The following is a 17,500-nucleotide window of genomic DNA, read 5'->3' as shown; positions in this document are numbered from 1 at the left end:
CCTGCGTCAGAGAGCTCTCTGTCTACGCACCATGTCAGTCATTCATTAAGATACAGCAACAGCTCCAAACATTTCAGGCTTCAGTGAACACCAGATGCTTCGACTGTTACATAAATGTGTATTGACGTATTTCTCGTTCTTCCCTCACCTTCCTGATGGAGGTAGAGATTTCTTTCTTTCACCTTTTGTAATTATTTCCTGCTCCTTCACTCTTTCTGTGTTTAATTCGCTCAGTCCGGACTCGGACATGACATGTGATCTTCCGTAATGTTCCTCGCTTGCTTCATTAGCAGACATGAAAAGAACAATGATGTTTAATAGTACCATGTTGATTAGATTAGATTAAAATAGATTAGATTAGATTAGATGGGGTATAAATACAGAATAATCTGAAAGAATAATGACCCCAAATCCTTCTAATCTATGATCATGGTTGTTAGGTAATCGGTCGTATCTCCTTATGAAACCCTCTTCCCTAAATTCTATCATATTTTAGCTCATTGTACAGTTTTTTTGTATCAGTCCCAGTGTAGGAGGCGTGTCCTGTTTGTATATCAGTCCCAGTGTAGGAGGCGTGTCCTGTTTGTGTATCAGTCCCAGTGTAGGAGGCGTGTCCTGTTTGTGTATCAGTCCCAGTGTAGGAGGCGTGTCCTGTTTGTGTATCAGTCCCAGTAAAGGAGGCGTGTCCTGTTTGTGTATCAGTCCCAGTAAAGGAGGTGTGTCCTGTTTGTATATCAGTCCCAACGAAAGAGGCGTGCCCTGTTTGTATATCAGTCCCAGTGTAGGAGGCGTGTCCTGTTTGTGTATCAGTCCCAGTGTAGGAGGCGTGTCCTGTTTGTGTATCAGTCCCAGTAAAGGAGGCGTGTCCTGTTTGTGTATCAGTCCCAGTAAAGGAGGCGTGTCCTGTTTGTATATCAGTCCCAGTGTAGGAGGCGTGTCCTGTTTGTGTATCAGTCCCAACGAAAGAGGCGTGCCCTGTTTGTATATCAGTCCCAGTGTAGGAGGCGTGTCCTGTTTGTGTATCAGTCCCAGTAAAGGAGGCGTGTCCTGTTTGTGTATCAGTCCCAGTGTAGGAGGCATGTCCTGTTTGTGTATCAGTCCCAGTGTAGGAGGCGTGTCCTGTTTGTGTATCAGTCCCAGTAAAGGAGGCGTGTCCTGTTTGTGTATCAGTCCCAGTAAAGGAGGCGTGCCCTGTTTGTATATCAGTCCCAGTGTAGGAGGCGTGTCCTGTTTGTGTATCAGTCCCAGTAAAGGAGGCGTGTCCTGTTTGTGTATCAGTCCCAGTGTAGGAGGCATGTCCTGTTTGTGTATCAGTCCCAGTAAAGGAGGCGTGTCCTGTTTGTATATCAGTCCCAGTAAAGGAGGAGTGTCCTGTTTATATATCAGTCACAGTGAAGGAGGTGTAACTTCATTTTTATTAATATTTTATAATGTCTTTGACTGCATGTCTTTTATCTTAATCTGTGTTAATTTCATAAATGTAAATTGTAAATAAATATAAATTCATAACACTCCTATTTCCCGATATGTTAGTTGTAATGGAACCAACAGTTGATAGTTACCTCCTCCTCCTCCTCCTCCTCCCTGTAGTTCGTAGCCTCCTCTTTCTGCTCTTTAGCTAAGCTGACAGGTCCAACCACCTGTGGCTCTGTTTACTTTCGCCTGGACGTGTCGGTGGCCGTCTCCCAGCTCAGCAGAGGTGCTGAAGTCAAGGGTCAAGCGTCAAGTGGGTTTTATCATCACGCCGCTAAATAACTTTTAAACACTGGAAAAAAATGTTTCTGTAGGAGCAGGATACCTCACCTGCAACAACAGAACAGACTCTGATAGAAAAAAGCTAACATTGTCATTAAATGTAAACACTACATGATCCGTCAATTTACTCTTTTAAAACAGATGGAGAATTGAGTATTAGCAAGAAATTTCTATGTATTATAAGCACCATTTATTTATAAAATAATGTAAAATGTAATAAAATATGTTAAGCAGCATGGACATCTGTGTGTAATAGATATGTTGTGTATTCTATGTGTAATGAGTCTGTCCGTGTTTTGCCCTGTTTCTGTCTGCTGTCTGCCTTGCTGTTAATTGTTTGCTCCGCCCACTCATTTGTTACCATGGACACTAATTGCACTCTATCTCCCCCCCAGATGTATCGTCTTAGTCTCTGATTGTCTCTGCGTTGTGATTGGTTCCTGTTTGTTATATCTACTCTGTTTGTTCACTTCCCTGGTGTTGGTTGTTGTTGGATGTTTGTGTCTATGTTCCTGTTTCCCGTTTGCTCAGTATTCTGCCCTGTTTTGCCTGCCCGTCTGTTTGCCTGTTTCTTGCTTTGGTTTAATAAAAGATTGAACTGCATTTGGATCCTCACTCGCCTTTGCCTCACTGCGACACTGTGTTTATTTAATTTAGTCCAGTTTTATTTAAAAGGCACTTTTAAGACAAGAAAATGACTACAACCAGGTAAATGTTTGGTCTGTATGAGTTTTATCTGCACGGGTTTAAGCTGTATGAGTTTCGGCTTAAACAAAAAATCGCCCACCAAAAAAGACTGGTATAGTTTTGAGCTGAAGTGTATTTGAGTACAGGTAATGTGATGTGCTCAGGCGTATCTGATGCAACAACAAAGTTCTTTCAGTGTCAGCAATGTTTGATTAAATCCTCTGGGATAAAGTGAAAGGTGACCCGTTCCTTGTGACGTCAAAATAGCGGTGGAATTAAGATTAAACACTGTGGTAACATTTATACTGTTTCTTTAGTGTTTCTGTGATAACTTCAGTCTTTTCCCCTGCAGTTAAAACTCTTCCTACTTCTCTTCCAGCCGCCTTCTGAGTCCTGCTGCGCTCTGGATTTGCCAAAATAAACACGCACCCTGTTTCGGCTGTGTGAGCGGAAAGGAGCCTTTTGGAAGTCTTCCCAAAACCAGAGGAGCTCTAGGGTTTTCCCTGCGGTTAGTACAGCTCTACAATCCCGTGTGCTTCACTGTAGCTGACGCAGAACACGATGAGCGCTGAAGAGGAAACAGCAGGAGGGAGTGTGGTCCTGGCGGCTAGGGTTTCTTCTGGGGAAATCAGACATGACTGCGTCTTTGGCAGCAGAAGCCAGAGGAAGGCCAATAGTGTCCTTGATGTGTTAAGTATATTGCTAAATATAAGCCAAAGTCATTTTACTGCTTTACCACTTAACAGCATCGTACATAACCAACCAAATCATAGACGCTCCACAACAAACATACATATCAATCAAAGACCAGAAAATCGACTTTCCTGTATTAATTGTGTTGAGTCATTTAATGCATTTTAGAAGTGTGTGTTGTCTTTTCTTTGGTAGTTTCATTCTTTTGTCTGGATAGAAAGTACTTTGGTTAACTTCGGTTGTGTAAAATGTGCTCTAGAAAGAAAATAAAATAAAAATCTGAAACTTGAAACTAACGTTCCTGAAAAACGGCAAATCGGAAAGTCCTCTGTCCCGAACATGTCCGAAGTTAGAGCTGTATTTCGGACTTTTAGAAAGCGCTGACACTGGAAGCTACTGAAAAATCAGCACAGGAATTATCACCATATACGGTCATCGGATCGGATCGTACACCGTGCCGCTATGAATCGTGTCATGAGTGACATCTGTTTGCTTTCATATTAATTTGATCTAATGCTCATTTCACATTCATGAGCAGCTGAGAGTCATGCGGTGAAACTAGCCAAATCAATCAAGGTCTTGTGCTGAGGTTGAGTTCTCAACCAAGACTAATTTGTCAAGCAGCAGACAGGACAGAGACTACATCCTGCTGATGTATATTGAGCCTCCAGGACTTCCTTTGACAGTCGTTACGCATGTGCTTATAGAGCCATGAGCATCCATTTTCAGACCAAATACAAATCTGCCAAATTATCCAATCTTCTTGCACCAATCATTAACCAAAAAAGAGTCTGTTCTAAATTCCCAGTTAGCATACAGCGATCATGCTAGGACAGAAAGCCTATGAGCTTTCCATCAGTTGATATATTTCTGACTCCACCCATGGATTCAATGTATAAAGGTGCTACGTGTCATTGCGCTGTCAATCTTAACAAAGTTAGCCTGTAGCTAGTGTATTTATGGATCTTGCCTTAGTTATTAGCGACGCACTAAAATAGATCAGGCTTAAAGGTTCACAGGCTTGTGATAGGCAGAAAGCTCATCACGACCTCACCCTTAGCTGGAGATCCCCAGAGGGTCCGGCACGTCGATTTTTATCACCTTGTTTATTCCGTAATGTAAGAAGGGGTTTTGGAGGGTTTCAAGGATCCGACGACTTGTTGATGGAATTGTGTTCTTGACACTGAAACCCCAAACCAAAGCCATGAAAAAACAAAGGCAGGTTAAAAATGATGGAGATGAATAAAGGATTTTTGGTGAATTTATAACCGGACTGACATTCTGATCGATCTGAAGCGAGTCAGTGATTCAATCCATAAACCGATCGGAAATAAAAGCACAACGTGTTATCGGTCAAGTCTTCTAATGTGACTGAACATCTGAGCGTTCTTTCTTCCTACGCTTTTAATATGTAATGGATGGATAAAGCCTTAAGAAAAAAAATAAATTTTTAAAAAAAAACATATCTGCCTAAAGACAGAAAAGAGAAACCTGGAGATTTCTTTCTTTATTATTTCATTTATAATTGAATGGAATGTGTTTCGCCTCGAGCTGAAAAATTCCTGCAGCATCGTTCGTAATCAGTGTTGTTTGTCTTCGTGGGATGACAGGATGTCTCGCCTGAAGTCATGCCTTGCTTTGTGTAAACAAATTTTGCTACATGACTATTATTTGTTTCACAGCAGAACCTTCAGTAGCTGTTACATGAACTGGTTCTTGCTTTGTTGAATGATCCGACGATCCAAACTGATCAGAAATGGTTGAATTGTTCATTATGCAAATCAATCAATCAATCAATCAATCAATGTTGTGGCTATTTTCCAGAAAATGTTGTTTTCTCCTTTTTTTCCTCATGTCCGTGTTGATGACTGAACAGGTTTGTAGGGTTTCATCACTATTTCTGTTTTTCTCTACAACACTACAGGTGATAGATTCATAGAAAAGATCCAGACAATTATAAACAGTTATTTTTCTCCACACAGATGTTTGTATGTTCAGAGTAAATGTTGATATCAAACCCATTTCTGCTCTCTGAGAAGCTCCGAGTGTTTGTTCATCTAAAAAGCAGCTCAGATTTCTCTTCAACACTAAAATTCAGTGTAAGATCATCAACAGAGGGACAAACACACGTCTAAAACACACTGAAAGAACGACAGAGTCTGATTTATTTTAGATCAGACTCACAGACACGACATCAGACGCTTCTTTATACTGATTAAAAACGTCCCAGAAGTCCCAACCGACTAGGTTTACTCATTTGTCTGACATTTTTATCTGAAGTGGCTTCCAGTTGGTTTCTGTCTCTCACGAGCACCATCACAACTGATCTCCGAGCTGTTTAGCTACATAACACTGCAACATTGGGAATATTTAGCTACAGTGTTGTATAAAGTACTAGAAAGCAATACTTGAGTAAAAGTACAAGTATCGTACTAGAAAAAGACTTTGGTAGAAGTGAAAGTTACCTTTTAGAATATTACTCAAGTAAAAGTCTTAAAGTATCTGATATTTACTGTACTTAAGTATCAAAAGTCATTTTCTGATATTTAATGTACTTAAGTATTTGAAGTAAAAGTAAAAAGTAAAATTTCAGTGATTTTCTGTAGGCATAAGATCAGGGGCGGTTCTAGGGTCTCATCTTTAGGGGGTTTTAGCCCTCAGTGAGAATTTAAAACAAGAAGAGTTTTATTTTATATATTCTATGACTACATAGTAAGCCAAAAGTTATGGTGTTATTTAAAATGGCAAAAGTGGACACCAAAATTTTATGCATGATGTAATGATGTCAGTCTTGAATCAGATCAGTTCATGTGTGTGTGTATTCTCTACAAAAGTGTGTCCAATGAATGCAGTCATTAATAAAAAATATTCACAAGACAAAGACCAAATCAATAAATGTTATTTTTATTTAGTATTGGGTGTCACGGTGGCTTAGTGGTTAGCTCGTTCGCCTCACACCTCCAGGGTCGGGGTTCGATTCCCGCCTCCACCTTGTGTGTGCGGAGTTTGCATGTTCTCCCCGTGCCTCGGGGGTTTCCTCCGGGTGCTCCGGTTTCCTCCCCCGGTCCAAAGACATGCATGGTAGGTTGATTGGCATCTCTGGAAAATTGTCCGTAGTGTGTGAGTGAATGAGAGTGTGTGTGTGTGCCCTGCGATGGGTTGGCACTCCGTCCAGGGTGTATCCTGCCTTGATGCCCAATGACGCCTGAGATAGGCACAGGCTCCCCGTGACCCGAGGTAGTTCGGATAAGCGGTAGAAAATGAGTGAGTGAGTGGATTGTTTGCATTAATATTTTGTTTGTGCTACAACTCTGGTAATAAGAATAGTGACATTTCACTGCTTTTGGTTGCCGTATTTGCGGCTTTCCGCCGATTAACGTTATAGATAAACGCCTCCAGCTCTGACTGCGCGTGCACGCTGCGCGTCCCTGTGCTTCTACGTAGAGCATGCGGATGTGCGTAATGCAGTCTAGGAGCAGTGATTCACCAAACCTCCCTTATTACAGTTGCACACATTTCTTCTGATTTTATTTTGTAGTAACGAGTAACGAAGATGTTTAGTGGAAATATAACGGAGTAAAAGTCTACATTTTATCTTGGAAATGTAGTGGAGTAAAAGTGAAAGTTTACAAATTTAAATAGCGAAGTAAAGTACAGATACGTGACATTTCTACTTAAGTACGGTAACGAAGTATTTGTACACCGTTACATACAACACTGTTTAGCTGTTTAAGTTGTATCTCATTCTTCTGCTACGTATCCGTGTTATATAAATCTTCCTTTTGAATATTTGAAGTGTCACGTGACCAAACTTTTAACCCGTCTCGCTGACGCTGTGCTTTTGTGGTCACGCTGAACGTCAATACGAGAAGAAATGTCACTTCTGTAGTGCTAGAAAGGTGTGGTATTAACACCGAAGTGTGTGTTAATAAGTTATTTCATGAGTGTCCTCAGATGTCAGATAACAGCAGTGAGCGTTTGATTTACTGAGGTTGTAGTCATAATCATTAAAGTGCCATGAGGTGCTGGAAATGGAAACGCCACCGGAGATCTTCAATGTCTCCAATCCCACACACACACACACACAAACACTCCCAGTGGAATATATCTTTATTACCGGGGTTGTATACCAAATTGCACTCTACTGGACACTACATTATTTTATATGAAAAACACACTAATGTGAAGCCACTGGGGATTGTGCCCGATGGTGTACACTGAGCTTACAGCAGTTTTTTTTTCCCTTTGACACACCAAGCCACATGTCACGCTGTCAGTGCTGTCGCTCCGAACTGTCATACGGCCTCGTAAAAGCTGAACGGCGAAGCAATCTAATTCAAATCTACACGGCACTTCTGTGCGCTTGATCGCTCCAATTATCTCCTCTGCCCTTTCTGAAATGAGAAACACTCCAGGGGAATCGCAAAAGTGGGGTGTTTTTCCAGGAGTGGCTTAGTTAGACTCCCACTGCTGTAGAGAGACACGTTATCTACATTTTTTTTTCATTTAATCGTCTGCATTTCTCGGCCCATTATACTGGGCTGTGTTTCAAATGGCTCGCTCTGGACTGGATTCTCAGGCTATACATTATGTTCTTGACTTGACTTGGCTTGAATCTTTCTAGCAAGAAATCTGTGTTCGATCAAATGCTAACATTTTTGAAATGAACCAAAATGAATTTTTTTGGTCAAACACATCAGCCACATATATAGAGAAAAGAAGAGAGACATTTGGGGGGTGGCTTAGTGGTTAGCACGTTTGCCTCACACCTCCAGGGTTGGGGGTTCGATTCCCGCCTCCGCCTTGTGTGTGTGGAGTTTGCATGTTCTCCCCGTGCCTCGGGGGTTTCCTCCGGGTACTCCAGTTTCCTCCCCCGGTCCAAAGACATGCATGGTAGGTTGATTGGCATCTCTGGAAAATTGTCCGTAGTGTGTGATTGCGTGAGTGAATGAGAGTGTGTGTGTGTGCCCTGCGATGGGTTGGCACTCCGTCCAGGGTGTATCCTGCCTTGATGCCCGATGACGCCTGAGATAGGCACAGGCTCCCCGTGACCCGAGGTAGTTCGGATAAGCGATAGAAGATGAATGAATGAAAGAAAAAGAGACATTTACAGCATTTAGCAGATGCCTTATCCAGAACAACTTCCATTTTTATCTCAATTATACAACTGAGCAACTGAGGGTTAAGGGCCTTGCTCAGGGGTCCAGCGGTTGACAGGTTGGTGGATCTCGGATTTGAACCTTCCAAAATTGTGTTAGACAGCCTTACGATTGGTCGTCCAACACCTTAACCACTAGGCTACCACAACTCACAAAGTTTTGTTTTAAGTCTTGTTAAGTATTTTGTAAAGTACCTGGATGTTTTAGGCCAAAACATGGTTTCTTCTGCCATGTCGTTCGGACTTGGCCATAGATAAACACGGTGATGATTCATTCACATAAAAACAGCAAATCAGCTACATCAGTGTTTAGATTTGAACCCTGAAGGAAAGCTGTGGTCTGGACTGAAGAATCATGTCCACGTCCACAAACTGAGAATTTAAAGCATTTAAAATGCATCGATTCGGCAGTAAACAAAAGAACTTTGTTAGACATTTCATGAAGAGCCTCAGTGCAGAAGGAAAAGGAGACCTTATTGGGGTCAGAGCCCAGGGTCAGCCATGATACAGGGTCGTGCACAAGGGCCCAACAGTTGCAGCTTGGCAGTGCTGGGGCTTGAACTGCTGACCTTCTGTTCAGCAACCCAGAAGAATTTTAAAATAAAATTGCATTGTTTATGTACAGTATGTTTGAACAGATTGCACTTTTTTATTGGGTGCCAATACAACATGGTAAATATTTATCCATTAAACATTAATCCACTTTGAGCTTCTCTACATTTTTCTCAACATGTTTGTATAATCACATCAGGAAGTCTGTGGAGCAACTGTGTAACTTTTACAGACCTGACCACGATGTCTCTGTTTGTATGGCTTCAGAAACCCTAAACCAGACAATTACAGACAAACGAATGGACAGTTGTGAGAATGAAAGTGCAGGAATCGATGCAATCGAGTCGCCTCCTTGATGAAGCGGCCTGTTCTAGGAATTGAAGTCTCCTCTCCCAGTGGCATTCGAGTGCCAGACAACACGGCAGTCTCTCATTAAGGGTCGATACTTTTCACCCCTGGGTTTGGCATGCTGACTCCCTCTACACCAGATTACATAGCACTTGTGCTGAAGTGCTAACAAGGCCATCAGAAGTTTACGAGATGACACAGCCCAGAGTTCGGCAACACACGGATGATAGAGCTCACGCCGATACAAGAGCCAGGGTAGCACACATTGTGGTTTATAGCAAAGCGTTCCGAAAGGAGTGCAGCTTTATATTCATGCACTCGTTCTTATATGATATTAGAACGGGGAATGTTCTGGAAAGCTGGTACAGGTCTTGTCACTGGCTCAATCAACTGTTCGTACAAGCCTAAAGACAACAACCATCATAGTAGTGCCTAAATATTCTACTGCAGTGTGCTTGAAGTCTTTCACCAAGTTGAACTCACCAATATTGCAATGAATTGCCCCAATAGCAGACTGAACATCTACACTGGACTTCTACCAATCTGACTACCACCCGAACAAGTCGATATCATTTCCACTGCACTGCATTAACCTTTCAACCATCTGGACAACAACAACAACATATACTTTAGGAAGCACTTTAGAAATCACATGTCCTCTGGTGTCCCACAGGGTTGTGTGATGTGTCCATTAATTTGTGCTTCCGCATCATCATCAACATCTTCAAGTATGCAGATGATACATCAGTGGTAGTTCACATCAGTGATAATGATGAGTCAGTCAACAGGGAGCAGATCCAAAACCAGGTAGCCTGGTGTTCCACCAGCAACTTCACCCTTAATACCAAGAAGTCCGAAGAGCTCATTAAGGACACAGCAGACACTCTCTCATCTACATCAATCGTATCTTCTATTCTGGCTAGAAAAGCGCAAGAGCATCTTTACATGAAAGTTCATCTGCCTCACCAGTTTATATGACTGCCCCATTGTGAGCAACTTCACTAACTCCATGACAGTGTGGTATAGAAACTCTGTGGTGTCTGAAAGAAAACATCATCAGTGCCCAGCTACCAGCACCGAACATCTTCACCACAGCACCACCCTTTATCAACCACTGAACATGGCAATCAGCAAACACCAACATCATCTAGCCACTGACCAGAAACTCCTTCCAGAAGTTATGCAACAGGAACATTTGCACCAGAACTGTCATGCTCAGGTCCAGCAGATCCAGATCCATCTGTGATCACTGACTCCTGTTCATACTTGGTATTAGCAGGTGGACATTTATACCATGTAGCTGTTTACACCAGGTGTTTTGAATGTGTTTAGATTAGATTTTGATTAGATCTTTAATCGTTTCTGCTGAAGGAAGAGTGCCAGACACATCTTACATCAACCTTATATTTTTGGCTGTTATTGGTTTTCAGGGTGAAAGGTCTTGATCTTTTGTACGTGTAGGGGCTGTTTTTTAAACTCAGGCATCATTGGGCATCAACGCAGGATACATCCTGGACGGAGTCCCAACCCAACGTGAGGCGAACGTGCTAACCACTAAGCCACCGTGCCCCCCAGTTGTTTATTAACATAATTTAATTTTTCTCTAATTCTTTAATATCATCTGCATCACATTTTCACCTTGAGTCTGTGGGAGTCGAGAGAGAACAAATGTAAAACTAAATGCTTTAACGATCTCATTCCAGTTTTCCAAGATGGCCACCATAACGTTACATAATTCAGTTACATGCTAGGCACCAAGAGATGCACCAGCTCCGGTTGTGTTCCACTTCATAAAGATTTCGGACCTTCAGTAAGAAAATGCCAAATCTATGGGGATCCCGAAGCACCAAGAGATGTTACCAGCGCCGGTTGTGGATTTCGGACCTTCAAAGAGAAGATGTGAAGAGAACTTCATGTGGTGTTTGAGCACAATGACCTCCTCATCAATACACAATTGTCAGACTGTATCTAACTGTAGAAAGGACATTATTCATAATAACACTCTCTGGTGTTTATAACAGTTTATAATCACACCCTCCAGTGTCACCCACATGAGGATGAGGTTCACTTTTGAGTCTGGTTCCTCTAAAGGTTCCTTCCTTTATCATCTAAGGGAGTTTTTCCTCGCCACAGTCACCTCAGACACCTCAGGCTTGTTCATTGGGGATAAATACAAACACATTTAAATATAAGTCTAATATTAATTTTGTAATGTTTCTTATGTTCTGTAAAGCTGCTTTGAGACAACGTCTGATGTTAAAAGTGCTATACAAATTAAATTGAATCGATAGAAGACGCAAGTGCCACTGCCTCCTAAACCACAGCAACATGTCAGTGACTAAAAACCTGAAGTGCTTTGAGGCAGAACGATATTTCGGTTGATATAGAAACTGTTTCTTTATAAAATATAGAAGTATTCTTTAGACTTTTATATAATTGGTCGAATTTCTGAATATTAAATGTGCTGTTTTTCACAGAACATGACAGCTGGGGCGGATTTTAAATGGAAATTGAATTAATTAAAAGGGGGGCACGGTAGTTTAGTGGTTAGCACGTTCGCCTCACACCTCCAGGTTTGGGGGTTCGATTCCCACCTCCGCTTTGTGTGTGTGGAGTTTGCATGTTCTCCCCATGCCTCGGGGGTTTCCTCCGGGTACTCCGGTTTCCTCCCCCGGTCCAAAGACATGCATGGTAGGTTGATTGGCATCTCTGGAAAATTGTCCGTAGTGTGTGATTGTGTGAGTGAATGAGTGTGTGTGTGCCCTGCGATGGGTTGGCACTCCGTCCAGGGTGTATCCTGCCTTGATGCCCGATGACGCCCGAGATAGGCACAGGCTCCCCGTGACCCGAGGTAGTTCGGATAAGCGGTAGAAAATGAATGAGTGAGTGAATTATCTAAAATCAATCAGCTGTCAAACTGGATATTGATTGAGAGTCATTGAGTTCAGCTTGACATTTCAGCATCGTGTGTCTTTCTGAAAGTCCAGAAAAAAGTCTGACAGTCAATTCCTGCTGATCATGTGTCAAGGGACAGACAGACAGACAGACAGACAGACAGACAGACACCTTTGTTCTCTCATTCTCTTCCATCTCCCCACTTTTCTGTGGCGAGATCTGAGTGAAAATCCCCACCACAATGACATTTTAATTAGGCAGGAGCCACTTGCACTTTCTCTCCTGCACTTGCTGCCAGAGGTCGAGGAGCATCAAATATTAACCGCTGTGTTTTGGAGCCATGCGGCAGCGAAAACAAATGGTGTTCCTCAGGCCTAAAATGTCACAGAAACCTTTCCTGCCTCTAATTTCGGCCCTCTGGGGAACAGAGCGTAATGGCAGCGTTTGAGGCTTTTCATCTCCACTCTGTGGTGTGTAATTCCCTTGCTGTCCATTCTGACAATAGCTTTCTGTTTTTCTTTCTTTCTTTTCTTTTTTTTTTTTCAGAAAACAAGTTTGCTGTTTCTCGTTCGCTCTTAACTTTTTAACTCATAGCAGATGTGTTATGCTTTAAATGCACAGATTTAACTCCACGGAAATCAACAAATTAATTAACATCTGAATATTATTGTAGATAACGACCAGGACGGGTACGTAGTTTGTATTTATTTATTTATTTATTTATTTATTTATTATATTTTTCATGCTACAGCTCCTCTCATCGCAATCCGTGTATGTATTTTTTGTATTCTGGATTCTGATTGGTCGTTCAGAAGCTCCGAGAGAACGACTCTTTATCTGAATAGCTGAACCCATGATGATCATCTGATACCGAAAAGAAAAAGATTTATCAGCAGAAGACTTTGACAGGAAGGAATTAGTGTTGGGTCTGTGGTGAACTCAGAGTTTGACTCACGATGACTCATTTGTTCCTCAGGAGCTCACGGTTGCACTTTTGCACTATTATAAACTGTTGTAGAAAGGACATTATTTACATTTCCTGTCCAGTGTCACCCAAATGAGGATGAGGTTCACTATTAAATCTGGTTTCTCTCAAGGTTTCTTCCTCATTTCATCTCAGGCAGTTTTTCCTCACCACCTTCACCTCAGGCTTGATCATTAGGGATAAATGTTAGAGATAAATAGCAACTTGAATTTTTAAATTAATTTTAAACTTTAAATGTATATTTTCATTTATTTGTTATTATTTATTGTTTATTATATATATATATATATAATTTTATTATATAAAAGTACTAAACAAGTTAATTAAATTGACCTGAAATGAATTTTGTTACAGTTCTGTTGAAATTCCAGTCTTACGGTCTGCATCTTACTCACACACACAAACATGACAATATGACACCTGATATTTAGTTTAATTCACAGCAGTGCGAGGTGCTGTTCAGCCGTGTGCCGTCTCTCCACGTGTCGTTTCTCCATGTGTCGTCCACATTTTGTCTTTCCACGTGTCGTCTCTCCGCGTGTCGTCTCTCGGCGTGTCATCTCTCCGTGTGTCGTCTCTCCGTGCGCCGTCTCTCCATGTGTTGTATCTCTGCATGCCATCTCTTCGTGCGTTGTCTCTCCATGTGTGGTCTCTTTGTGTGCTGTCTCTGTGTGTGCCGTCTCTTCGTGTGTCATCTCTCCGTGTGCCGTTTCTCCGTGTGTTGTCTCTCCGTGTGTTGTCTCTCCGTGTGTTGTCTCTCCGTGGGTCGTCTCTCCGTGTGTTGTCTCTCCGTGTGTTGTCTCTCCGTGTGCCGTCTCTCCGTGTGCCATTTCTTTGTGTGCCGTCTCTCGGCATGTCATCTCTCCGTGTGTCGTCTCTCCGTGCGCCGTCTCTCCATGTGTTGTATCTCTGCATGCCGTCTCTTCGTGCGTTGTCTCTCCATGTGTGGTCTCTTTGTGTGTCATCTCTCTGTGCGCTCTCTCTCTGCGTGTTGTCTCTCCGTGTGTCATCTCTCCGTATGCCGTCTCTCCGTGTGCCGTCCTTCCGTGTGTTGTCTCTATATGTGTCGTCTCTTGTGTGTCGTCTCTCCGTATGCCTTCTCTCCGTGTGTCGTCTCTCCGTATGCCGTCTCTCCGTGTGCCGTCCTTCCGTGTGTTGTCTCTCCATGTGTCGTCTCTTGTGTGTCGTCTCTCCGTATGCCGTCTCTCCGTGTGTCGTCTCTCCGTGTGTCATCTCTCCGTGTGTCGTCTCTTCGTGTGCCGTCTCTCCGTGTGCCGTCTCTTCGTGTGCCGTCTCTCCGTGTGTCGTCTCTCCGTGTGTCGTCTCTCCGTGTGTCGTCTCTCTGTGCGTTGTCTCTCCGTGTGTTGTCTCTCTGTGTGCCATCTCTTTGTGTGCCGTCTCTCCATGCCATCTCTCTCGTATCGTCTCTTTATGTGCCATCTCTCTATGTGCCATCTCTCCGTGTGCCGTCTCTCCGTGTCATCTCTTCATGTGCCGTCTCTCCGTGTGCCGTCTCTCCGTGTGCCGTCTCTCCGTGTGTCGTCTCTCACTCGCATGTCTACAGCACCATCATCTGACAGCACAAAAGAACTGATCTATAGACTTTTCTCCTCATCTGGACGTTTTTATTGACACAGCTGTAAAGATTTGCTGCATGACGATGATGATGATGATGATGATGGCTATAGACTTATTAGTATTTGTTATATCATGATCTTTTATACAGAATAGTAAAAATGCCTTTTCTGAACCCTGCTTTCAGTCCTGGCTTAGAGAAAGTTCCACACTTCTAATGCAGTAGCGAGGTTTAGATTATGAGTTTTATGAAACTGAAATATTTCCTGATGTGATTACAAACTTCATCTAAACACAGTCCTGGGTTTATTCAATACAATTCAGTTCAATTCAAGTTAATTTTTGTACGGCGCTTTTTACAGTTGACGTCGTCTCAAAGCGGCTTTACAGAACATAAACATAGAACTAAAGGTTATTATAAAGAATAATATAAAGATTAATATAAAGATTAATATTAGATCTATTTAAATGTGTTTGTATTTATCCCCAATGAACAAGTCTGAGGTGACTCAGGTGACTGTGGGGAGGAAAAACTCCCTTAGATGGTAAAGGGAGGAACCTTTAGAGGAACCAGACACAAAGGGGAACCTCATCCTCATGTGGGTTTATGTAGTTGGAGGTTTCACACTGCTGTTACTGTCCCAGAGGTTAATGTAGTTGGAAATTAAACCCTGCTGCAACCTTCTGCTTATTTACATATAAACAACTCTGACATTTATAAATCCAACACATGGTCGCTTTAAATAACAGCTACAGAGTCTACAGTCAGTGTGAACGTCGTTGTAGTTTGATTCTTTAGTTACTTTATTTACTTTAGTCCCAGTTAGAAATGCATGCTGGTCCTGGGGTGGAAAATCGGAACTGAAGATCTTTTTGAACTGAAAATGATTTTAAGAAGTTTAAGAAGATCTGGGACTTCAAAATACAAGATAACCTGCATCATGTGTGGAAAAAGTGTGTGTGTGAGAAAAAGTGTGTTTGTGTGTGTGTGTGTGTGTGTGTTTGTGTGTGTGTGAATGTACAGTATGTTTGCATGTGATGACTGTAATTATCTATAATAACACCAAGGTTTGGTCCTTTTGTAGTTCCTTTTCTCTCTCTTTCTTTTTTTTTCCCTCCATGCATCATGAGTCAAATTCACTCTGGTGACAGAGAACATCCTGAAAACTATTAAAGCTCCAGTCGAAACATTAAACCACTGAAGCATTTCTCATGAAGAAGAAGACACTCAGGGTTTCCCCCAAACACTTAAGTGCACTTATGATTAGCTCTGTAAGCTCTTTAGGTCGTGAGTATTACGGACAGTTCATCAGTACACCACCAGAGGGCGCACACTAACGTGTGATTGTGTGGACATCTGTCCCGCTGTCACTGGGACCTGATAATCCTGAAGCTCTGAAGAATAATACAGTCAAGTCTGATGATTTTATTCGTCTCAGAGCAAATAGTTAAAGACTTGTGAAAATTCTGACGATCAATTTGTTAAAAAAAAAAGAGATGAGAAATAAAGAGAATCATAAAGTAAGTACAAGTCCGTGCTGATGTTGGTTATGAGCTCCATCCCACAGTGGTGTCTTTAGTTCTGAATGATTTCTGAGCTCAGATGCTGATTAAATAAAATAAAAGTAATAATTAAATACAAACACATTTTTATTGTTGGTGAGAACTAATGTTGAGGGTGTAAAAGCTTAAGGATGAGATAAATACATTTTTACAAATCACAGAACACATCATTTGGAAAACATTGTGTGTGTGTGTGTGTGTGTGTGTGTGTGTGTGTGTGTGGAGTCTCTAGTCGTTTTTTTCCTCTGTTTTGTCTTTGCTCAGGGGGAAGTCCAGCGACGTCCTGAAGCGCACGGGGACCTCACACTCATCCGACTCGGCCCGTTTGACCTCAGATTCGATCTGCAGGAAGCCGTCGTCCCCCAGTGTGCAGGTGAGATCGGATGGATTGATGTGTTCCGGGAGCTCCACGCTGCGGGAGAATCCGGCAGCAGAGGACGAACCCGTGCCACTCGGCTTCGACACCTTGACCTCCAGCTTTCGGCCGCACACGGTGACGGCGATGTCTTCTGGAGAGAAGCCGCGAGCGTCCAGGGAGAAGACATTCGGGCCTGCGAGTCCAGCGGTGGACGCGGAAGTCGATTTGGAGGACGACGTGGAAGACGAAGTGGAGGACGACATAGAAGACGGCGGCAGGGAGAAGAGTTCATCCAGGCTCTGAAAGAGATTGTTTATGAGCCGGTCTCCGACGTCCACCCCGAGACTCTCCATCATCTGCTCTCTGCTTCGCAGGAATCGCTCGGCCAGGCCGCAGCGTCTCGGCCACAGCAGATACTCGTCCTCGAAGAAAGGATCGTTACCGAACAGGCTCTCCATGATGGACTGGCTCATCGTCCTCTTTCTTTTTTCCTTGAGCTCGAAGGCTTCTGTGCTCTCGGCTGAGTGCTTTAGCTCCAGATTGCCTGGTTGTGCTTTATATATATTCGTCCAGCTCCAGTGAGGAACCTCCTCCTGCTTCTCTCATTACACCTCTGAGCTCATCACAGAACCATCAGCATGCTCACGCTCACCGATCTAAAAGAAGACGTGTTTAAATTTGACCCGTCGTGTAGAAATTTATGTCTTGGGGCTCTTCTTTCTCCTGAGCTGACGACCTTTAACCTCTCAGTCATGCCACAGAGAGTGAGCTCAGTGAGCTAATTATAACCGTCTCAGCAGTCTGACTCGCTTCAGCGGGACATGAGCTCATTTCCCGAAACACGTCACACGCCATGTGCGTTTTAATTTAATCGGAAAAAACGAATGATAAAAAATGAAATCTTATTGTAATATTTTAGAGTTAAACGTAC

At 42.7% G+C, this 17,500-nt stretch overlaps 2 protein-coding genes across 3 annotated transcripts in view; one reads left to right on the top strand and one right to left on the bottom strand.

The window, feature by feature from the left end:
• rpl23 (ribosomal protein L23) overlaps window positions 1–17,500 on the top strand; it is a 279,577-nt gene that overhangs the window by 72,470 nt on the left and 189,607 nt on the right. The window contains exon 6 of one of the 2 annotated variants that reach the window (XM_060891907.1): window positions 16,661–16,671. The exons of the other annotated variant lie outside the window; for it this stretch is intronic. The gene's annotated coding sequence lies outside the window, so the exon portion shown is untranslated. Of the gene's footprint in view, window positions 1–16,660; window positions 16,672–17,500 lie in introns of those variants that run through there. 2 annotated transcript variants of the gene reach the window in all.
• On the bottom strand, window positions 16,060–17,166 carry hspb9 (heat shock protein, alpha-crystallin-related, 9). Its single transcript, XM_060891903.1, has one exon. The coding sequence runs from the start codon at window positions 17,040–17,042 to the stop codon at window positions 16,440–16,442; it is 603 nt and encodes a 200-aa protein (XP_060747886.1). The 5' UTR covers window positions 17,043–17,166; the 3' UTR covers window positions 16,060–16,439.

This window comes from Tachysurus vachellii, chromosome 18 (assembly GCF_030014155.1).
Source record: "Tachysurus vachellii isolate PV-2020 chromosome 18, HZAU_Pvac_v1, whole genome shotgun sequence".
Classification (NCBI taxonomy): Eukaryota; Metazoa; Chordata; class Actinopteri; order Siluriformes; family Bagridae; genus Tachysurus; species Tachysurus vachellii.
The sequence above is the reverse complement of the archived record's forward strand: the minus strand, read 5'-3'. Positions and strand labels throughout refer to the sequence as shown.